We start from the raw sequence: 24,651 nt of genomic DNA, 5'->3' as shown, positions 1-24,651 counted from the left end.
CAACAGCCCCATCTAAACACACACTCATCCCTCTATGTGTCTCGCCTACTCTTGGCGCTAGGAAAACACACCCACCACTACGCTGTACTGTACAACAACAGCTACACCGTGTGACACCAATACCAGGTGACCTCTAACAGATTATTTACTGTATATCCCATTCTTGGGATATACAGTATATTTGCTGTTATATGTCTGCAGGTGGATGCCATTTGCTGTTGTAGGCGAATTCGAACCACTGATAGCCAACCCTGGAACATGTATACTGTGCTGTCTGAGAAGTCCTCGTTGACAGCCAGGGTTTGACAGTATTACTATTGGGGATTAGTGACTTCTCCACAGGGAATGACAGTGTCTGTGGATACCATTCTCAGTGTGAGCTCCATGGGTAAACAGGCACTATTTTCCCCTACAGTTGATAAGTGTTTATGGATATCATTCAATCCATCCAGGTCACATTTTATTGTATACCACTAATCCTTTATAGTTAGGCTTTTTTGGAACACAGTTTGACATACAGGATGTATTTTCCATTCATAATCATTGTGATAAAAAAACAACACAACTTTAAGTGAAATAAATGTCAAGAAAACATTCTATCATTATTTATGACACATCAAGGTCACTATTGAAGGAGAAAACAAATGCGTAGCCTCGGTCATATTGTTTTCAAGTGGAGGTTAGGCATGTAGCCTACTGTTTGCAAAGAGGATGGCATCGATGCACCATTCTCAGTGAATAGGCAATCTCTCAAGCACAATACACATTTACACATTACATGCTCATCATAATTTAGGTAGCCTCAACTTTATCATCATCCGCTCGCTTGCCACCAGAACCGAGGTCATATTCGAGGTGTGGTTAACAACCACGGACAAAATGACACATTGGTTATGGTTACATCCTACGCACGCGATTGCGACCGTTTACTTGCAACATTGTAGCCACGGAAATCGATGAGTAAAAACCCACTGCAAGGCTGAAGAAACTGTTATTTTTAAAACCATACTCTGTGGGTCCTCTGTGTACACATAACGGCGGTGTATCAATGCTAACATCGACGCAAACAAAACCTTTGGCGAACGAATACAAGTGAATGTGTTTATTTAGCCATGGTGAGCTAACAGGGGCGAGCTGCTCTTCACTGATGCGCGAATATCCCTGCTGTCGTGAGCTCGGCTGGCTCTGGCTCACTTGATTCTTGTGCTAGGAATATAAACACATTTTTCAATGGCTCCTACCTTTGAATGTCTCTCTGGAGTACGGGAGTGGTAAACAATGCTGGTCGGCTATGCTTTTCTTTCTTTTCGCACACCGAGCGATGCCTTCCTCTCTTCTAGGGTTCGTCCCTGGATCCCCGGGCAGACTGTTACCCTGCCTCGCTGCGTGGTGCTGAAGTGGACAGCGCACTTGGCAGAGGCAGGATAGAACACTGGGCTACGCGATCAGCACTGTATAGCACCTCCTACCGGATGGGAGGGGCTATTACATCCCAGAAAGAACGCACAGAAAAAAGCACCAGGAGCTGTAGGAGCTATCTCTGTTCTGGCCCATAGACTCAATCTAGAATTATTCTCGAATAACGCCATCTAGCGAAATAATTATGTCTAGACATTAAATAGGTCTACTCTACTCACTCATCTGTAAAATAACAAGCTGTAAGAAGTTATTACTTATGATGTGTTTATCTGACACCAGACTGAAAAATAAAAACTGAAGACAAGTAGAAAACAACAGTCAAGAGGCAGGTATTTATTAAGCGAGGAACAGCGTTGGACATAACCAATACTTGCAATATGAAACATAATAGCCTGAGCCACATTAAATGTTGGGCAGCTATTATGCCATTTTAAGAGAAAGCAATAACACTGTTAATTCATAAATTGTCTTTATAAGCAGCCCTTTGTATCTATCTACCTGCAATTATTCAACAGAGACAATAGAACCTAAAGAGTTCCTTTCAATTATTTATGAAGCAATCCATCTGAAGTAGGCAGGAAAAGGCATAGCTAGTTTATAACTATATTATAGCTTTGGAATGTTTGAGCTGGAGTACATTCATTATGACATTGTAGCTAAGTTGTGTGGTCAGAAGTCAATTTATCCTGTGTCAAGGTCCATCCACAATTTAGACATTCCCCTTCTCTTACATCAGCCCAAGGCATCATAGGGTTCATATTGGATGTCCACCATGTCACATGGGCTGTGTGTTGTCCCTGGTGAGGTGCTGTGCGGAGTGGTCCTGAACTGCAGCAGGGTGGCTCTGAGTGACGGCCTGGGTGGCCTGCTCTGGGACGAGGCTGGGGTCTGTCAGGATGGACGTTGACGTGCTGAGGAGACGGAGTGAACTCAGGACCACTGAGGAGATACAGACAGAGAGAGAGAGAGAGAGAGAGAGAGAGAGAGAGAGCAACAAGTTAGAGAACACAGACAGACAGACAGACAGACAGACAGACAGACAGACAGACAGATAGATAGATAGATAGATAGATAGATAGATAGATAGATAGATAGATACTTAGATAGATAGATACATAGATAGATACATAGATAGATAGATAGATAGATAGATAGATAGATAGATAGATAGATAGATAGATAGATAGATAGATAGATAGATAGATAGATAGATAGATAGATAGATAGATAGATAGATAGATAGATAGATAAATAGATAGATAGATAGATAGATAGATAGATAGATAGATAGATAGACTTACAAACAGACAGACACAGTCAGGCACGCAGACAGACAGACAGTCACACATGCATGCAGGCAGGCAGGCAGGCAGACAGTCACCCATACAGACAGACAGACAGACACACATACAGGCAGGCAGAAAGTCACACATGCAGACAGACAAACAGACAGACAAAGCTTCTTTCTATAGTAGAATACTGGTGTTATTGGTCTTACTGGGTCGAAGGGCAGGCAGGGAGCAGTGCTGGTCCAGCCAAGACAGGGTGGTGCGACACAGGTCCTCCACACTGGTTGTAGACACCATCCCATTATAGGACTCAAACAGGGGCTCGATGATGATGCTGAACTGAGCTGCGGTTGAGGAAAACATAGTTCCCATAATGCACAATGAGTAACCTGCACACAAAGGACAGAAATCCTGACTGAATTTTTTCACAAGTGACCTAAGGAGATGCTGAGAAGGATACAATCCAGAACTTCCAGTTCTGTAGCGTCTGTGCCCGGACGTACTCTCTGAACTTCTCCCTCATGTGGTCAAAACGCTGGCGCGTGATTGGCACACCTGTGGCAGGCAGCTGCTGCTGACACACACTGCATCAGGAGAGGATTACAATCAACTATAAACACTAATGTTGGGCTGGCAGCACCTCCCATACACACGCACACAGGGCTAGGGGAAGATAACGTTGTACGTTTTTAAAAGACAGTGGTCTCACTTGATGGATGAGTTGAGCAGCAGGATCTCTTCCCTGAGTCTCTGGGCCTCTTCGTGTAGCTGCGCCCTCTCCTGCTGCATCTTACTGATGTACTCAGCAGTCTTCTGTAGTGTGGTGGCCTTACTGATCTGTAACACACAGCAGAGAGAACACTGAACATCAGCATCACACCCACCCACTCACACTGTAGTGGTACTGTAGTATAGATACTGTACAGTACATGATAGTGGTGGTAATTTTGAAATAAGGGCAGAGGTTGTTCCCTTGTGTGAACTTGTGTAGTTCAGCACAGCATATCATTGATACCTTTATACTTGGCTGAGAACTCAGTGTTGTCACAAGGCTGTGTAAGGTGTCAAACCCCAGCTTGATGTTGAAACGCCTCTTCTGCTCGGCAGAGATGTGAGTTATCCTCCTGGACTCCGTCTGTAAGATAAAGCTCAGCTCAGCTAAGGAACATGACTCAGACACTGAGATGCCACTGCGGTATCAAGCCAAACATACTATTTATGTCTCTCATGCTAAAATAGAACCTGAATACAAGACATTCATAAGGCTTGTGAACGTATGTTCACTTTCTTGGTAAACAGTTATTGGTTGAGATGGACAAAAATTGAGCCCACAGCGCATCAAAAATGTTTTACTGTAAACAGAACCTTGTGCAGCTACTGCAAATTCTCGCTCAATAAATCTCCAATGTTCATGAAAAAAAAAAAACATTTTCATGACATGGTATGTGTAGTGTGATTAATTCAAGCATTTTCAATTCTGTCCTCATTGTGTCCCCTCAAATTATTGCTGTTCATAAAGGAAAAAATACACTACCCACAATCCTATAGTGAAACAGCAACATCTCTACCAATGAGAGATGTTGTTGTTGGCAACCCCGCCCAAATAGTGGACCCTAGGACTACAACTGGCTAAATTGACTCTGATTGAGAGGAGACAAACAGTCACTGATTGTTTTATTGGTTGCCACCTGTGTGGGTTTATGTCTGTGTATATATACCCTACATGTAGCTTCCTAGTCCTCTTTGTCTGTTCATTATTTGCTGTAGCTGTGCGTTGTCCCTGGTGTTTCCTGTGCCATCTTGTTTTTGCCCCTTAATGTGACACTTGACAGTAGTCTTTAGGCCACAACAAAACAAATGTGCATACTTTTTGTATTATTCAGTAGTTTAAAAGTATTTTAAAACTTATTTTTGCAAGCCTTAATTTACCACTATAAAAGTTCACCCAGAAAGTGTGGCCGTGGTCATGAGAACTGTCAATCATTGATGTAATCAATTGATGACAGACCATGCCCCGCCCCCCACTAGTCAACCTGACCAGACAGCTGTTGCTTGGTGTCCTCATCTTTTCGTTTTGTGGACTGGCTATGAGTCTAATAATTGAATTACTGTAGGCCTATACTGGTAATAATGATTGCATTGAAAATCATATACAGACTTGAAACTTAAACTTGTTACCATAGCTACCATGATAAGCGCTCATCTTCGGAATTTGGGAACATTTTGTGGAAACTGCTGAAACCTCCAGCTGTGACATTTACTGTACATGCAAACCTTGATTGCGCAAGTCATAGTGTGAAACTTGAGCTTGAAGAAGCTCAAGAAATATCATGACTTGCCCTTATTGTAACATTGTGAGTTCATTCCCAGGGTGATGCAGAATAAAAATGTGAGTGCATACTCATTGTGCAGTGTGACATGATTTTAAAGATGTTTTAAAGTTTTAAATTATGCTCCGGGCAGTCCTGACAGACTCATGTATTTGTCATTTGTCTCTTCCTCCTCTTCTACCTCATGCACATGTCCCATAGTTTCATTTAGCTGACAGTAGCTATTAGCCTTTATGAACAGTTTGTCCTAAGGGGAGTATCCCCATATAGTTTTACTTTGGTGTATTTTTAAAATGTTAGTTTGTCACCCTCTAGTAGTTGGAAAATGCTTGGTGCAGCTTCAAATTAGGTCAGGCCAGCCTGTTTCTAATCTGTAGCAGTTACTGTTACGGTTTCTTCATCTTGTTTACAGCCATTCTCTCCTCATATTCACTGCAAATTCTCGCTCAATAAATCTCCAATGTTCATGAAAAAAGGCTAAATTTTCATGACATGGTAGATGTAGTGTGAAAATTATTTTCAGAATTATATCTAAAAATGATTTTTGAAAGTATTTTGAATTCTGTCCTCATTCTGTCCCCCTCAAACTATTCTCATATGGAAAAAAAATACAGAGCAACAGCGCAAGTTCCATCAATCTCTGTTGGCAACCCAACCCAACAGATGAGAGAGAGAGAGAGAGAGAGAGAGACATACATACATACATACATACATACATACATACATACATACATACATACATACATACATACATACATACATACATACATACATACATACATACATACATACATACATACATACATAGAGGGGCAGTTGGGATTTGAATTTGTCACTGTGCATTTTGACACTAGTTTAAAGGCTTAAAGAGTTTAACATGTTTTTAAATGATTTTTCAAGATGCCCATCCACATCCACCACATTGTATGACCAAAACGGTGGTAGAGCAATTATCAACTTTCTCGAAAATGCTAGCTTTGTCAACGTTTTGATCTGAACCATTGTATATGATCATAAGTAACCTTAAAACAGGGCTAAACATGATTTTCCCTTTACTACTCCTTTAAGACTGCTCTTCTGTGTGTGTAGATTCTGTTCTTAGTTCCCACATGTGAGAAAATTGGTGAATGCTAGGAAACAGTATATGTGGAGTTTAAGAAGAAATGCTTCTTAAGAAATTCTGAACTTTGTTCATGAATGATGCCCATTCTTTTGTAGAACCTAAGAAGTTTTATTAGAAGGCCAAGCAAAGGCCAAACTTCCAGCTGCTCACTTGGCTCAACAAGAACATGACCTTCCCTTGGTGTCTATGGTTGTGAGTCCAAGCCCCAGGTGATGCAGAATAAACATGCTAATGCCTCCTGTTGGGATTTCAGACATATGATTTTAAAGATTTTTATTTTTATTTAAGAAGTTTTCAATAATTAGGGCCCAAGCAGGAACCCTCATGTATTTGTCATTTGTCTCCTCCTTCCATTTTCTCTGCAAAACACTCAGTGTTGCACAGCAGCTGTAATTTGGTTTCTATTTTCTTTTCTTGTGTTTCTTTGTTTTATGTATTTTAATTTGGTTTCATAGCAGTGTTTATTGTATGTCTATTGTTGTATTCTGTTTTTGGATTCTTTCGTTTGCGTTCAGAGGGTGTTTTTGCTAAAGAGACCGAGGTCTCTGTAAACTAGCTCATTTAAATAAAGGATGAATAACATGTAAAAATGAGTGTTGTACCTTATGAGACTCTGTCTTGGACTGTCCAGGTAGTGAATGTAGGAACTCAGGATTGGATATTCTCTCCTGGAGATTGGCTGGGGATGTTCGGCCTGAGCGCCCTGAAAAAGTCACTGAAACAAAGAGGAGTGGAGTCAGGAGTCTTCCCATGTAATCCAAATATCAAAAGCAGCTGGGAGACCACCTACTCCTTATGGTTTGAACGAGTGTGTTTACCTGCTAAGCTGGTCCTCTCAGTGCCATAGATCTGTACAGGGGAGAGTTTCTCCGTCTTGGGGATGAGGAGGGGTGTGCTGGTGTGTGCTGTGCTTTGGGTGAGCAGGGCAGACACTGCAGAGCCCCTGGACATGCTGGCGTGAGCTCCAACTTGCCCCAGGCTGGAGGTCTGGCAGTGCAGGGGGGGCAGGAGGGGGACCCCTGAAGACCAGGGCGCCCCTGGCTGCACCTGGGACGTAGCCCCTCCGACACGCATGCTGCTACGTGACTGCTTGACCACATTCTGCTGTTAAATGTAGAGCTATTACCGTACCAGGGGATTCAATTCTTGTACAGTACATTCATTTACACGTCAGATGTGAAAACAGCAAGGTTATTATAGTTAACGACAACTAACATGCCTAATATGCAACAGATGGTTGGTTTCACATGGAGTGAAACAACATGAGCTTGCAAAATCAGGATGGTCTCACGAGGCTAGCACAGAAGAAAAAAAAAGTTATACTGAAACTAATAAACTAAAAGTAAGCATTAAAAAACGAATTAACACTAAACTGAAATTGAAAAGAAGTAAAAAGGATCTAAAAATAAAAACGAATAAAAAGCAGAACGATTATAACCTTGGAACGCAGAGATCAAAAGGGTAGTTCATATAAATAAAACACCTAAAATGATTGTTCTATGGCTTTGATTCAAATACACCTTAGCGCAATTAAAAGGTTTGAAGCATGTCTTTGATTTGAAACTCAGAACATCCAGTGTCATAATGTATTCAAACCAAGACACTCATTGGGTGACTAGATGCTGCTCTTACTGAGGGGTTTGGTGAGGTTGACCTGTGTCCTTTGGTTGCCACTAAAGCTGCATCGAATCCCAGGGTTGGTTTGCCTACAAACGATACAGTCCAAAATTAGCTGCACTAACTAAATAGGTGCTATACATTTTATAATACTGTCAAGACTGTTAAATACATGGATTGGTGACGGAGATAGAATCTACTAACGTTCTTGGCTGCTGGAGGACAGCAGTTCAGCCAGGCAGCTGGTCTGGAGAGGTGGCTGGGGAGGGAGAGCAGCTGGGGCAGCCATGGGTGTGACTAACCTCACCTCCCCCGTCTTCTGCTTGTGCTTCTCCCTGCCACCGACCATGCCCACCTGCCCGGGGGCTGAGAAGCAGTGAGGCATGCTGATTGAGGGCAGGGCAATGTGGTCTTGGGCAGACGCCACTGGGAGGTATCCCTGAGAGAGACCGGGGCTCTGGGGGTACATGTCCCCTGCGGTTGGGTAGATGTGGGCCTGGGGGGGCCGGGGGGCCGTCCCTGGACCACCCATGGTGGAGGCAGTGTGGGTGATCACAGTGGAGGCCACGGCCCCGGCTGTGGTTGCCTGGTAACCGTACTTCTGACACGGAGGCGGGTATAAAAAAGAGCTGTCTGGGGAGACAGGCGGCATGCTGCTGGTTGCCATGGAGACGGTAGCGCCAGGGTACGGCTGATGTCCGTAGGCCATGGCCCTCGATACCATGCTGGGAGTATGATACTCACTGTAGTCCTGTTGACCTTTGAACTTAGGCTCTGAGGCTACATTGCTGGGGTTGAAGGTCATGTCAGGGGTCAGGGATTGCCGGTGATAGCAGGGGGCCGGCAGGGCATTGGACGAGGAGGGCTGAGACAAGCTATCAGACGACTGGCTGGGCTGCAGAAGAGATCAATAACATTCCAGTTTTTACAAAAACATTTACAAGTGAAAACTAAACCACCAAACCAGACCAGTACCTGAGTCAGCTGGGTGTCGATGTGCAGTTGAGGCGTAGTCACAACAGGGGGCGGCACAGAGGCGAAATCCCCACTCGATGAGCTCTCAAAGTATCCACAGTCATCATAACCAATGTGCTCTGATGGCTGGCCTCGGTAGCTCATAAAGATATCTGCAGGAAGACAGCACACAGACAATCATAAAGCACGCAGTACGTGACTGAAATAGCCCTCCACTCTATGTACAGCACTTTGTGAACTTTGAAAGACAGACCGCACATTAACCCAATAACTCGTACGCTGTCCAAAGATCACCCCGCCCACCACAGCCACATGTCACTAACAGCAGAGAAGAATCACTGTTTAACCACATAAACTGAGGATAAATCGGCAACTTTAGGAAGTAGACCATTCGGTAGCTACGTTGATGAGCATCTCACTCCTTCTGCATGTGGTACTGTTTATATACAGGTCCAATACATGACATATATATATATATATACATAATGTGGAGTGACGACGCCGTGAAATGACTCTGGTGGACATCCAGAGAATTTGTACCCCTGTCTGGACACAGCCTGCCAAGCGGGAAAGAGAAAGATGACAACTGCAGGAATAGTTTCCATCAAACCAAGAATGCCTTCCATTCAGAACACATACTGTCCTGTCGTACTACGCCTACCCAAACACAACAGAAAACACATGAGCGCCACACATGTCAACGCTGTCCTGTCGTCGCTAATTCCTCCCAGCTGTCATTTGAAATTAATTTCCCTAGGATTGAAACATTCTGAAATTCTTTAGGAGCTGACAGGTGACCAGACATATTTCAGAGAATCAAAAAGACATTAAAGTGAATTCATGTCCTCCCCTGCTGGGTGATTTCTAGGAAATACCTATTGAGATGAACAAAACTCACAAATAGTCAAGCGTAATATAAGTGTTTTCCCAAGGCAAAAATGATTCCTTTTGTGAGTACAGTACCTACCGGTAGGACCTTGGCTTGTCTTCTCCGTCAGGATAGACAAACTGTACCAGAAGGAAACTTTGTCGCTGGGTACCGACTGATGTTAGTTTCCAGACCAGCCTGACATGAAATACTAACTAGGGCTGGTGACGTAGATTTCCATATGGGCTTCCATTCACATCATGACGTGGTGTGACAGAGTCACATGGAGGGAGTTTCTATTTGTGTGCCCATTAAACACATGGCCTCCCAGATGGCACCCGCTCTATTGCCCTTGTGACAGAGACAGAGAAAGACAGCTGATCCCAGAGGACCCTACCAGGCCCTGGTTGGTGGATACACACACTGATACAATACCACCGACGAATGACTAACAGTGCAGAAAGCATTCGTGTTGAGGGGCAGGATGAACTGTTCACATAAACTGCATGAGAGAGCAGAAGTAGAGTCACCAGCTTTGAGAGGGATCTCCCAGCCCATCCCTCTAACCCTCCATCCCTCTATCGCAGGGCTTCTTCTGTGGTTCTGGAGTTATAGGCTGTGGTCAAGCATATCCCCTTTTACTTCCTCATTATACAGTGCCCAACCCAGCCATTGAACTCCCTCTCACCCCCGAGGACCACACACGCACACACACACACACACACACACACACTCACACGCACACACACACACACACACACACACACACACCACCGATGGACACCACTTTCAGGAGTCCTGTGGAATCTCTGACATATCAACAACCAAAAATGGGTTGCTGAATCCCAAAGTAAAGGGTACAGTTGTACAGAAGTTCAGAATTTCATCTGTTACATGTATTCAATGTGGATTGCAGTGTAATATTCTGTAGAGAGTAAACTGATTCTCTCTCACCAGAGCAGCCTTTAAATGAAGACAATGTTATAGTAGCATGTACCTCTATAACCCCTTATCAGGAGTTTTCAATGCTTTAGTGAGCGTCTCCATCCTGTGCACAGCGGATCTACAATCATTTGTATATTACATTTTAAAATCAAATGTTTGTTACTCTAGCATATACAATATAACATATAAACATAGCATACAACATAACACACACACACAGACACACAAACACACACATATAATACGTATATATATATATATAGATACACCACAAAAGCTAAGTGACCTATTTATTGAATATGTGCCATATGTCCTTAGAGCAGAGACAGTGCTCAGTCATAGCAGTGTGCCAGACAGGATGCGCGTCAGTACCTGGGATATCCATGAAGTCGTCCAGGTTGGGCTCCAGGTTGGGCTGCAGCGGGGTCAGACCTGGCTGGATCATGTCAGCATTGCTGGTGTACACTGAGGTGGCAAGAGACCAATATCAGGCACAACAGAGGATGTGCTTCTCTGTGCACGCGTGTGTCTGCGTATTCATCTGTTCATTTTTACCCTCTTTCATTGGAAGTTCCTTATTCATGGGGTGTTTTATTTCCTGAATTATAGATTCACATGACCATGTTTTTTTGCCCATTAACTTTCACCGTGTTAACTCCTCACCCCTTGCTTAGATAGATATTATGTTGCATCGTGAGCAAAGACCATGTCGCAGTGTATCATGGTCTTTGCAGTCCACTATCGATTGTGAAAACCAGGATGTGTCCGGGTGTCACAGAGGGACAGTGGCCAGGCTTGTACTCACTGTTGTGGCGGTCGGAGGCCCAGGGACAAGGCTTCTGGGTCATGGTGAACAGAGTGTCGGAGATGTCAGACAGGAAGCAGTCCAGGTCAAACATTTGGGCCTCCTCCACTGTTGCCTCGGGCTCCTGGTACATCTGACTGGACCATTTCTCCAGCTCGGCCAGGCAAATCTGACCCTGGACACAGCATAGTGGATATGAGCAGTGGACACCATCAGAACCCATGGATCAGCTTCAAATTCCTCCACTAGAGATCAGTAACACTCCTACAAGATCAAAGGGAGAGATCACAATCTGACCAGTCATGGTTGAACTGATAGAGAAGCCAGGAACACAACAATAGCACACATCTCTGTCCAATAGTGGACCATTCACCACTTGCATAGTGATTTGGTACATAATAAGGCAACCGAATACGATTGCTTATTACTGTAACTCAAATGAAATAGAATCGAAGAAATGCATGATGAGGAATATTGAAGCCCTAATCTATGACAAACAAACAAACTCAAAACAAGCGAACACCGTCCAGCACACTAAACAGAAGAATACGATAAAACATGCACAAAGACTCACAGCAAATGTAATCCCGAGCCTGGTCCTTCTGTCTGTATCTGAGATACTGTGGTTCACCCTCATCGACTATTCTTAAAGATCCACTACCAAGTCAGAGGCCGCATTTATAGGGAAGCCCAGAATTGGGCGGAAATGCTTTTGATTACGTCTCAGTTAACGACAATCCCCTCTTTTCTCCTTTTTATTTTTTCCTTCTCAGAGGGAAATTATAGTACAGTATGTGTATGAGCAGAAATGAGGTGAGCTGTGTGTGTGTGTGTGTGTGTGTGTGTGTGTGTGTGTGTGTGTGTGTGTGTGTGTGTGTGTGTGTGTGTGTGTTTGTGTATATGTGTGGGTGGGTGGCCCGTTGAGAAAACAGTTTTACGATATTGTGCAAAAAAACACTAGCCCCCTACCTGTTCCCATTATGTCTTTTTTTTATTCATTTCTTTATTTTGATGTCTCTCGATTTCAATGAGAGCAGCAGTCTTTTGTCCCTGACCTCATTTAAGCAAGCACGTGTGGACAGACCAAGATCTGGCATGCCCTAGCTGACACACAGGCACATTAAACCTCAGGTTTTACGGCTACGCCTCCACGGTCTCCTCCTCTCCCCGACCCGCCTGCTGCGCACCTCCCTGATGAGCCGGCACCCAGCACCTCCGCTCGTGCACAACGTGCGCTTCGTCGCACAAGTGAGCTGACGAGTGAACGAGCTTACTGCCGGGTCGCTGCACACCTGCCACCACTGATCACCCTCCTCTGCTGCCTACAAGAACCCCGGTTTTCCTTCCACTCGTCGCCAGATCTTCCCATAGAATCGCCTGTCAAGTTAACCGCAGATCGCAGCCTATATATATGATTGGCATTTTTCGCTGTCTCTCTGTGCACCAGCCTAATCCTTGTTCCCCCCAGGATCCTACCAAATGTGTGCGCCCGGCTTGCCTGCTTTTCAGCCCTGCTCCAACCCAGGCACCCCGCCTGCCCCCTCACCGCCATCTCGGGGTATACTACCTCCCCAGGCGCAACACCACGGAGCGCCTCTTTTTGCCAATAAAACGCCCAGCGAGGCATTATCTCCTCCATTGCCGTGCATTTTGCTTCCTGACAAACCCACCGCCTTACAGAAGATCTGGCCAGAATGGAAGCAGCCGACTCTGGAACGCCTCAACCAGGAACCACACCCACCAATGCCACAATGACAGCCCTCCAGCACCAGGGGAGAGTCCTCGTCGACCACGCCCGTCTGCTCCAGGAGGCATCAGTGGCCATGCGTGACTCGAACGAGTGCCTCCAGACCCAGGAATCCCTCCACCACGACCTGGCTCGCCAGATGCAGAGCCTCACTGCCATGATCCAGGGCCTCTCTCAATGTGGCATTCATAACCAACCTCACCTCCGGTGACGCATTGAACTGGGCCCAAGCCACCCTCTGTGCCCGCCCGGGCCTGTACAACGACAATGCAGCCTTTTTGTCTGAATTCAAGAGGGTTTTCGACCACCCCACCGCTGGCCAGGACGTTGGGGCCCGGCTGATGTCGCTGCACCAGAGCAACCGGACGGTCGCCGCGTATTCCAACGAATTCCGTACCCTCGCGGCTGGCAGCGGGTGGAACGACGCCGCACTGAGGAGCGCCTTCCGTCAGGGCCTGAGTGAGAGCATAAAGGACGAGCTCGTGAGGGACAAGCCTGGCACCCTCGACGACCTGGTGGCCCTGGCCATCGATGTGGACAAGCGCATCCGGGAGCGCAGGCGAGAGAGAGCGCGCACCCAGCCCAACTTGCCGCCTTCTCGCGCCGTCGCGTCCGGAACACTCACACCATCCCAACCCCTCGGCCGCAAAGGAGCCAGCAGCCGTCTCGTCGACTGGGGAGGAGCCCATGCAGCTTGGAAGGGCTCGGTAGACCGCTGCGGAGAGGGAGTTGCGCCGGTCGAAGGGGCTCTGCATGCACTGTGGGCAGAAGGGACACATCCGCAACGACTGCCCCATCCTGCCAAAAGACTAGGCTCGCCAGCTACACGGGGACTCCTGGTGAGCCGTTTGTCCCGTTCCCCCCCGACCTCCAGCCCAGCCAGGTTCCAGGCCACTCTTTCCTGGCAGGGACGGACCATCTCTGTCAATGCTCTCATCGACTCCGGCGCTGACGAGAGCTTCATCGACGACCTCCTTGCTCATCAGGCCTCCGTTCCACTGCACCTCCTCAGCCCGACCATCTCCGTCCAGGCCATCGATGGACACAGTCTGGGCCCTATAACCCATCGTACCTGCCCTCTCACCTTCACGCTCTCTGGAAACCATGTGGAGGAGATCCGGCTCCTTGCCATCAGGTCACCCAACGCCCCTCTCATCCTGGGGAGGCCCTGGCTTGAGCTCCATGTTCCCCACATCGACTACGGTCCGGCCCGGATCCTCAGCTGGAGCACCACCTGTCACGCTCGCTGTCTTCGTACCGTCCGGCCCACCTCGCCCCTCGAACGGCCTTCACCTGAACCCCCCAACCTGTCCATGGTCCCCTCCGTCTACCACGACCTAGGAGAGGCCTTCAGCAAAGAGCGGGCCCGGACGCTGCCCCCCCACCGGCCCTATGACTGCGGCATCAAACTCTGCCCTGGTGCCCGACTTCCAGCCAGCCGCCTGTACAATCTCTCCCTCCCAGAGAAGGAGGCCTCCCAGAGAAGGAGGCCATGGACAGGTACCTCAATGAATGCCTGTCAGAGGGCCTCATCCGTCCCTTTCGCTCCCCGGTGGCGGCGGGGTTTTTCTTCGTCAAGAAGAAAGGGGGAGACCTGCGGGAGCCTGCTCTTCAGCCCTGCTCCAACCCAGGCACCCCGTCTGCCCCCTCACTGCCATCTCGGGGTATACTACCTCCCCAGGCGCAACACCACGGAGCGCCGCTTTTTGCCAATAAAACGCCCAGCGAGGCATTATCTCCTCCATTGCCGTGCATTTTGCTTCCTGACAAACCCACCGCCTTACAGAAGATCTGGCCAGAATGGAAGCAGCCGACTCTGGAACGCCTCAACCAGAAACCCTGCCCACCAATGCCACAATGACAATGAGGCATTATCTCCTCCATTGCTGTGCATTTTGCTTCCTGACAAACCCACCGCCTTACATCAGTAAGAAATATGAAGTTTCCTATACTTTCACTTCCGCCAGTCTTTATGTACATTTTATCAACAACCTTCATCTCCCTTCTCTAAAACTCACTTAAGTAACTTCATTTGCAACTTGTCCCCACCCACCCAGAACACAGCGGACATGTTACATTTGGAAAGTCCCGTCTGAATGATAGCTTGGTTTGGCTATTGTTTGCAAGCTAGCTAGCTAGCTACTACAATTGGGTGGACTATAGAACACACTAATGTTGGGCAAAGCTGAGCAACAGCAAAATAATTCTAGAGTAGGCTGGGGCAAAGTAATAGCAGGGCAGCCACACTCATGTTGGGCAAAGCTGCAGCTCCTTGCAGCTGATGAGCAGGCAGAATAATTCTATAATAGGCAGCTGAAACGCTGGGGGCGGGATTCTATTTGGAGCAGTATTTCTACTGGCTGGCATTATTTTATGTTAACATTAGCCAAGACATAAATTTATAAAAAATCCGACCCTGTCATGGTCTGTCCAGGACCACTGCGGATACCCATGCCAAATATGAAGGGCCGACGATGTCCGAGGAAGGTTTGGACAGAGGGACAGACAGACAGGCAGACAGACAGACTGTCTCTGTCTGTCTGTCTGTCTGTCAGACAGACCAAGGGTAGCTCATTTGTGTTATATATTCAATCTAATTGGTGTAGTGAAAACATTCAAATTCAAGGTATAAATGACTGATGAATTGTTTGCCAAAGCCATGGACAGTGTCATACGCTAAGAAAAGTGTCTATCAATTTACAAGCATACTATTACAGCAGGTAACACACTGTTACTGCTTCATCTGCAGTTCAGTGTAATTCTATTGAGAGCAGATAATATAACAAGGCTTTGTGAATGGAAAGCATGGCGGAATCCAGTTCATTTCATGGTGATAGTAGGCACTCGTTCAATGATCTTTGGCCTGAGAACTAATCGGCATGTGTTCCTTTGAACCCCAGTTCAGCCCTGCCCTGTATTAAACACAAACTCAGTCTATCATGACCGGTGCTGTCAACAGATAAAGAGGTGTTAAGACGTTTGTATATAGTATACATACAGTATTAAAGGGGTAGTTCAGAATTTTGGACATAGAACCTCATTTACAACTTACCCATAATTCATTCAACAATATCTTCCTAAGTTCTGTTCTTAAATTTCTTCCTAAGAACGTTTCTAAAGAAAGCTCCCGTCTGATTCATGACGTGTTCGTAAACCGCTGGATGAGTTTGCACCTGCCTTCTCATACTGATGAATCCCATGGTTTTGTAAATTGGACCCGGCGCATTGAACAGACAGCACTCTCAATTTGTAAAATAATGAAAACCATTATTATAAGATATTATAAATGACACAAATATTATAGTATTGCAATCCAATGCAATACAACTGTAGATTTGAAGTAAACACAATCACAAATAATTTTAAATGAACATGTCTTTCAGACAAATAGTCTGTAGCCTACAGACTATAGACTGCTCTTCTTTAACAAACATTTTGTGGAAACTGATGAAACCGCCACATAGACCTGTGACATTTACATGCAACCATTGATTGCTTGTCAGTGTGAAACCATCTATGGCTTCTCACATGGCAGGTAACTCAACAAGAGTCCAGGGGCATGCCGAATAAAAATACTAATGCATACTCAAGCATTATGCTGTGACATGATAAAAAAAAAAGGTTTAAAAAAGATTTTTAATTAAAGGTTTAAATTATGGTCTGGGCAAATACAGTTTATGAGCACACCCTCATCTATTTGTCATTGTCTCCTCGTCTTCCTCCTCTTATACCTCATGCATGCTTCCTCCTATTTTTTTTGTATTGTGGCAACCCAGGGGACAGGGAAGATCACACATTCCAAAATGGCACACAGACAAGGGAAGCAAATAAGTAAATGGGGAGGCAGAGCGATCCGTAAATAGCCGGCACTATTGTCTTCACAACAAGGAACAGAAACAGAAGAGTGGACTATTATTTTACTATCAACACAAGTTGCAAAGGCCACGTTCAAAAGTGATGATATTTGATGAGTTTAGTTTATCTGGCAATCCTTACTTGTTTGGAGTGTTTATAAGTGAGTTTTCTTTGAATGCTAGCCATTTCAGTTCGATTACGCTAGCATTAGCATTATGGAATCAGCTGAAAATGATCAACAACATTGAACAATGAGGCTCTATGTCAAAAATTCTGAGCAACCCCGTTAACGACAAATGCAGTGAATTAATTAAATGCATACAGCAGGGCTACATTCAAAGCTCAGATATCCAGATAAAGCACCAGGTTTAATGCACACCCCGCTTCTCAATGCAGCACTGGAAGTGGGTCAGATTTGATGAAGTGACATTAAAATCTGAAGCCCCCTCACTGGAAATAAAATGACAAAAACAGGCAGAGCAGAAAGAGAGGAGAGGTATTGTTGTTGAAGGCAAATCAAAATGTGTCATTTGCTCACAAATGTCAGTCCATGACGCAAGTCGATTTGGAGATTTCAGTTTGTCAATTTTTTCTCCCTTCTGCTCTGACTGACCAAGGTAATTTTAGAGTATTAATAGACCTCAGCAGGACTTTGACAGTCATATGGCGAACTCCTGACCTACAAAGGAGAACACAATACTACTGAGCCATCAATCCCGGCACATCAATATCTCAATATCCCTCACTCTCTCTCTCCCTCTATCTCCCCCAACACACACACACACACACACACATACAATACAAATTGTACCAGCCGGCCTCATCCTACTGGTTGATCACCGGGCATTCCGCCAAACACCATGAGAGGAATTCTCTACTGTATCAGTTACTGTGCAGTCAATCTTACCTGCTGTAGCATTGATAAAAGGCCATCCTTGTTTTTCTGAAGCTAAAAAGGTACAACAGAAAAATATGAATGGAATGAAATCAAATCAAATGAAAAAAGATGTATTAGTATCATGGGCTGTAGCGTTGACTCACCCTCTTCTTGTAGTATATCCTCCACTTGTGGTATTCTTTGATCACATCCTCAATCCTACGCTTCCAGTAGCTACCCTCTAAAACAATAGCCTTCACACACAGACCAGAAAAAGGTTATAATGTTGGCCACTTCAGATAAAACATCTCCAGTATATAATAAATAAATACACTATACTGTCTGAGTGCTACATGAAGATCTCCAAGGGGTCAGAGGTCAATCACCTCAGGTTTGCGGTGTGCATCTGCCTCCGAGCCTTCCAGCGGGGTGACAAAGCCATATAGAGGGTTTTTCCTCTTCTCTACATCTGAAACACCGAAAAGAAAGACACATCAATCTTGTTACGGTAATCATCTTTATGGACTGCACTCATGGTCTATGATACTGGGAAGTCTACTTTTATATTTCTAATTTCATTTTTTATTTTTTTAAATGCATAAAACATGCATGGTTACATGGTTGTAAAGAAATAACTTTATGTAGCAGAATTACATTTTTTATTTTGTTTTCCACTATTTATTACTGATTTATAAACTGATATATGTTTGCGAAATACATTAATTCATTCATTAATTCATTCATGAACCCACTCAAGCCATCGACAGTTCTGCTATTCTTTTTGTTGTCTAAGTAGCAAATCCTGTATTTGTGTTTAACAAATACAAGTTTATTATGAATCCTGCTACAAGACGATGTGGCTCAGAGAGAGAGAGAGTCGAGAGAGAGAGATAGGTAAAGAAGGAGATAGAAGGAGAGAGAGAGAGAGAGAGAGAGAGAGAGAGAGAGAGAGAGGAGTGGGGGACTCACACTGAATAAACCAGGCCCTCCATATGCCGTTGTTCAGACGGATCTTATCCCTCCACAGTAACCGCAGGCCTTTGAAAGACTTCCACTTCGGAGATACAATTTTACCACTGGGGAAAAAAAAGAATACATTTTGAACCAACGGTGCTGTATGAGGTGGAATGACCAGACCAACTTTACTACAAAAACTAGTGAACATACATTTTCTGGACAAAAGTTAATATAGTGGGAGCATTAACTGTTAATATGTAGACAATCTGTCACCAGCAAGCAAATTATACAAATCACAGCTTCCAAGCAGGGGTTAAATGTCCTAGCATAGCATTATAGCATCTTGCCCCCCCCCCCCACCCCACCAAAAAAAAACTGTCTCTGCCCAAACACTGGAACTGTATATTTGTTCTGGAGAGCTCGGCATACACACTTTCACGTGGCACCTATAGTGCCCAATCAGTAGGAGCTCATCTATCTAAACACTGACAAGAGCCACTTTGCTCTTCTGTTGACATTCAGCAGCACATCTGATGGTGGAAACCGTCCACTTAGGTCAATTCAGTGCACATGGAGTTGCTAGGAAGCCAAGTGAATAATTTTCTGAGGTGTGGATGCTTTCAAAAAGTAAATAGGTGAGAGTGAGACACTTGCCACACGCTGAGCAAAACAGCAGAAAGAACATTAACAGGGTGCTGATGGGTAAATCAACTACTAAACTCACCCAGGAGAAGGACAATTAATAATGCAAAATATTGTTCTAAGAAATGAGTCTATCTGTTAGACTGTTAATAGGTGTCTACAGCTGTAACAGAAACAAACTTTGGAAAGTTACAAAAATATCTAGATTACTGTTCTATCTAATGTTTGTGTTGAATCCGGATTATGTTTCAAACAGAAGGCCATTGCTGAATGAATTCCAGTACAGTGATGTGAATTCAATAGGAGGCCTTAAAGTTGCAATATTGTTCTTGGTACAGAGTGTTTTGTTCACTAGGCAATGTCATTGTCATGATTTGTCATTTGGCACTGATGGCATACACTAAACACAGTGTGCAATTTTATTCGTTTTGAACATACTTGGAATAGATTTTATTCCTGGAAATCAAACGGTTTTTCAAGGCCTTTTGGACATCTGTGGTTATCAGTCTATGGTGGAGGCAAGTACAGGTCATTGCTTTCAAAATGAAAGGTGCACACACACCTAAAGACATATAGGCTATATTAGTATTTATATAATATAATATCAATTTACTCTATGATATGTCAATGTGCGCAGATTATATACAAGTAGGCCTAACCGGCAGCAAGAGAAGATGTTTGATTTTAGTTTTTATGGTTAATTAGGAGGCTAGAATGGTATATAGATAAGTCAAAGAAGGGAAGAGGGTCCTAAAAGCGCAGCGGATAGGCCTACCCTGTTTCCGTCCTTTCCCCCAGTTAGCCTACATTGTAACTCACTGTAACGGCTGCCAACTCACACCAAAGTCCAGCTCTCTGTCAAGATTTTCAAAACAGTTTCGCAAATAGGCCTATAGCTACAGAATTGCGTGCGCACATAGCACATAATTGTAGGCTTTAAACATTCACATGAGGCACATTTCTTAAAGATCAGTGATCAATTCAGAGTTTAGAATACCCGAATGAAACTACAGCCCGATAACCTGAGACATTATGGAAACGATAGAAAACATGCTTTTTTGGAAGACATTGAGTGAATTAATGATTACGCACACGCGTAACCGTACATAATTGATTTACCTGTAGGCCAGTGACATGCACTCAAATAACCGGGTAAGCGTTGGGTCAATGCTCAAGCTCCCAGAGCTAAGCGGACCGAATTTGTACGTCTGACACCATGTCCCGTTCACAGTTTCGAAATCATATCCCACCGTGGCACCGCTTTTGCGTCCCCGTGGAGTGCAGTCGCTGTGCGGAGAGGACACCATGAAGTGTCCGCTGTGGATCACCTGCGTATGGAGAATAGACCCAACAGCTGGTCCGGTACCGACTGTTGGCGCGTGATCCTCAGGGTCCGATTCTGATTCCGAGTCGGGGAGCTGGTCCTGCTTTACTTGTCCAGACATTCTCTCTACCTTTGCCATTAGCTATTTATCCGCAATGGACTTTTCCCCCAACTTGCCCCAGATGTTATAGGATATAGTCACGTTTGAGTAGCGCAAATAAATTGTGTCAACGCATTCGTCCAATCCCAGAGCACAACTAGTCAATCAATCTGAGACCCTCGTTCTGAATGGTAAACAGGACAGTCTGCTTTAGGAGCTTAGGAGGCCTTCTTCCAATGTCAGCTGGGAGCCGGCTGAGAGATGGCCATTTCCAACACGATGAGTTCACTGGGGGAGGTTTGGCGTATTACGCAAGAGGGGACCTCTGTTCCAGCTACAGTTTTGCAGGTCCAGCCAAAGAGATGTTAGGCTATTTCAAGAAACAAGCACAGAATAGATATGTGCGAAATCCCATGCCATTACCCTGAATTGTAGAGGTTTCTTCAGAATAGATATGTGCAAAATCCCATGACATTACCCTGAATTGTAGGGGTTTCTTCAGACAGACCCCACACCTTTCATTTGCAATCTGAATAACAGTGTGTTGTGTGTGTGTGTGTGTTGAATAAGAAACTCAAAGAAATATGTCAAATAAATTCAAATGTTAATGGAACTACATAACCCATAGGCCTACGGTTTCCGTTTGTAATTGCTATTAACTTCCGGGGCATGGGGTTAAAAGTCCCTTCAAAATGTTTGTAAATTGTCGTGCTAGCCAATTCATTTGATATTATTCGGTACTTTGTTGAACAGTTAGCCAGTGGCATCTTGTACAATCTACGAAAAACAATGGATGCTTTACACAGACATCGTTCTCTTTACAAGGGGACAACGCCACCATGGAAAGACGCGTACAGAAAGGTGCGAATGATCCAGCTAGCCAGCTAGCTATCGTCAGCTAGCTAGTGTGAAGTTGTCTGCCTTGTGACCCCTACTTGTTATCTGAACTAGCAACTAGAACTGGCTAACTTAACTAACAACTAGAACTGGCTAACTTAACTAACAACTAGAACTGGCTAACTTAACTAACAACTAGAACTGGCCAACGTAACTAGCAACACAAGGCTATGCGTGGCATGTATAATTAGCAGAGTGAACTAGTCCTGATGGCTTGTGTGTTACGGGTGTCATTGCGTCGCTTGTAAGTCGTAGTCTGCATTATTTATACTGAGGAGTGAATTGAACTAATTCAAATCTGTTACACTAGCTAACTAGGTAATTCTGGGTTCCTCGTACAGCGTTGCATGGACAGGTTGAAAAACAGCCGTTCCAGGTTGTTGGATAAGTATCGACAGATGGGAGAAGGTCAGGATTGCAGTGCGAAGGGCTCCCAGTCTCTCCTGGTCCAAGAGGTGATGGAGGAGGAGTGGAACGCACTCCAGCTATCAAACCGAGGGCTGCCTTCCCTCTGGGGCAAGGATGGCATGAGCGAGGTGAGTGACAAGTGGATGAGGATCAAGCCACTGACCTTCCGCATGGGAACCCACATGGGAAACCAATCATCTACTGCTTGACCAAAGAGGCATTTACTGTGGGTTGGTGATATTTGGTTTTTCACTGTCTGGCAGACGGGGCTACTTGTCACATGGGCATTGTTCCAAACAAACTCTTCTACACTTACTAAGCCTGTCTACTCTCTTTGTATGTGAATGCATTATACTGTTTGAAGTTAGGGTCTATCATGCTTGTTTTTGCAGATGTACAGTGTCATGAAGGAATATGATGAGTTGGCAGTGTTCGAGGAGATCCAACAGGAGCTCATGTCTGAAGGTAACTCATTTTGACTATGCAACCTTAGCGTTATTGTATGTTTCTCATCTCATGAGCTTGACCACCTCTTGTTTTCCTTCCTACAGAGATGTCCATCATCAAGGAATATGAGAGAAGCCTGCAGATTGAGGAGCAGTATCTGAATTCAGTTGTTGAGGGAATGGAGGCAGATAAGCAAATGATATGCCCCATATGTCATGTGTAAGTCGAGCTGTTTCATATTTACAGCCAACACGCAGAGATGCATGATCAGTGTATTTTTTTGGAGCATGTCTAATCCATTCATGACTGTATGTTTGACTATATTTTCAGAAACAACCTGACAGTGAATAGCCATTTTACCTCCTGTCCCTGTGGGCTCTATGTAAACACACAGGTTTGTATTCTCAATGTTCTTTTATACAACGGTTAGTTCTGGTTCTTGATTCTGATTGGCTGGAAGCCGTGTTAAAATACTTTGTAACACACACCTGGGACCGCATATCATTCCATTTTCAGTATGAATGCGCCTCCCATTTGATCCAATGCATTGTAGTTGTTGTTGCTTGGCAACCCATTTGTTAGGGGAACTATTTTGCTCCGTGGAATTGAGGGAATGATGCTTCGTTTTGAATAAATGTTAATATTTTACATTGCTGTGTGTCTATTTTACACTAATAGCTGTAGTAACCGTTGTATAAAAGCAATAAACCACTCGAGGCCGTGTTATAGTGATTTTATAACAGCGCTTCGCATCGTGCCTAACAACGCCCCCTAGCTGTTATAAAATCACTATAACACACGGCCTCTCGTGGTTTATTGCTTAAGTATAGTTTTGACCACAATGTGTATCTCATTCATTAGTATCTTGTGGTTATGCTAAGTATGTGTATTTCAAGTGAACCTTCATGTTCATGTTTCCTCCCTAGCAAAGGAATGTAACTCCAGAGGTCTTGCATTGTCTTCTGGAGACGACGGTCATGGAGCACATGGAGGCGTGTCTTCATAGTCCTGTCTTCTCCATGGCCTCAAACACTGAAGGCTCTGCAAACCTGATGATCAGTTGCAAGGTATCTACTCATCTACCGTCACTGGGAATAAGTTTGTTTAATCAGTCTGAGGTAAAAGATTAAATCATTGCTAGAGAATATGATGGGGGCTAATCCACTGAAGTGTCAAAGGAATGCACCATTTCAAGTACTAAATGTCTGTCTGTCAGTGACTATAGAATCTTTCTATTTCAGGCTTGCGACTACCTGTCCGTAGTTCTTTGAAGGATGTGTCCTGTCTGTGTGGGTGAATTGAATTGTCTAGTTCTGTGATAACGGAGTATTTTTGTTCTGCACCAAGTGCATTTTATTTCTGTGAAATAAAGATTTATAAGATAGATATGTTTCTACCACTTTGTTTAATTAAGCAAAGGTGTAGTGAAGATGGTCCATCATCTACGTCTGGGGCGGCACATAACTCTAGAGGTAGAGCGGGCAGCTGGGGATTGCAAGATCCCCAGTTCGATCCCAGCTCCTGGCATTGTGCTGAAATGTCCTTGAGCAAGACACTGAACCCCAAAATCGCTCTCGTACAGCACGGTGGTGCAGTACCTAGTACTTTCGCCTCACAGCAAGAAGGTCTCCGGGCCTTTCTGTTCTCTCTATATTCACAAGGGTTTCCTCACAAATAACCCAATACGAAACACGCAGAACGGATGCTCTTCAGTCCCTGACCAAGACCTGGACTGAGCATTTGGACTTGGTTCCTGAACGCCATAAATGATCCTGGAGGAAGACGGCTAAGATGGGAGAAACGCACAGAACAATTTCCATCGGCAACGCCCGAAAAAATTGCGTGTGTGTGCTGTGTTGCCGCTCACTGTGTGCAATGTCTGTCATGTATGGCCGAATAAAGACACGCCCCTCGGGTCCTGTAATTTGAAGTCGTCATCAATTGTGCATGTATATGGGTGTGAGAATAAAGCTTTGTCTTCTTACAACACACGCCATAACAGGCTGATTTTAGGAGGGCTGAATTA

The 24,651-nt window shown here is 44.7% G+C and overlaps 2 protein-coding genes across 4 annotated transcripts; one reads left to right on the top strand and one right to left on the bottom strand.

Annotated features, from left to right (window-relative positions):
* Positions 1-1,732: 1,732 nt before the first annotated feature.
* mlxipl (MLX interacting protein like) lies at positions 1,733-21,069 on the bottom strand. 3 transcript variants are annotated; one of them, XM_084450514.1, is made up of 17 exons: positions 20,569-21,069; positions 18,820-18,926; positions 18,237-18,319; positions 18,015-18,104; positions 17,881-17,922; positions 11,372-11,546; positions 10,939-11,031; positions 8,754-8,905; positions 7,983-8,673; positions 7,794-7,867; positions 6,980-7,262; positions 6,764-6,876; positions 3,724-3,843; positions 3,418-3,545; positions 3,169-3,292; positions 2,918-3,047; positions 1,733-2,358 (listed from the first exon to the last, which is right to left on the bottom strand). In XM_084450514.1, exons 1-17 carry the CDS (start codon positions 20,910-20,912, stop codon positions 2,195-2,197), a joined length of 2,913 nt encoding a protein of 970 aa, XP_084306640.1. In that variant the 5' UTR covers positions 20,913-21,069; the 3' UTR covers positions 1,733-2,194. The 3 variants fall into 3 exon arrangements, with proteins under 3 accessions (XP_084306640.1, XP_084306639.1, XP_084306641.1); XM_084450513.1 differs by having other exon boundaries at positions 6,980-7,265; positions 20,569-21,068; XM_084450515.1 differs by lacking the exon at positions 17,881-17,922 and having other exon boundaries at positions 6,980-7,265.
* A 564-nt stretch (positions 21,070-21,633) lies between these two features.
* Positions 21,634-24,404, top strand: rpain (RPA interacting protein). Its single transcript, XM_084450451.1, has 7 exons — positions 21,634-21,734; positions 22,112-22,306; positions 22,571-22,643; positions 22,730-22,844; positions 22,956-23,019; positions 23,552-23,692; positions 23,867-24,404. The coding sequence occupies exons 1-7, from the start codon at positions 21,663-21,665 to the stop codon at positions 23,894-23,896; spliced, it is 690 nt and encodes a 229-aa protein (XP_084306577.1). The 5' UTR covers positions 21,634-21,662; the 3' UTR covers positions 23,897-24,404.
* The last annotated feature ends 247 nt before the right edge of the window (positions 24,405-24,651 follow it).

This window comes from Borostomias antarcticus (genome assembly GCF_949987555.1).
Source record: "Borostomias antarcticus genome assembly, chromosome: 15".
In the NCBI taxonomy this organism is placed as follows: Eukaryota; Metazoa; Chordata; class Actinopteri; order Stomiiformes; family Stomiidae; genus Borostomias; species Borostomias antarcticus.
Note: the sequence above shows the minus strand (reverse complement) of the source record. Positions and strands in the feature narration are given on the sequence as shown.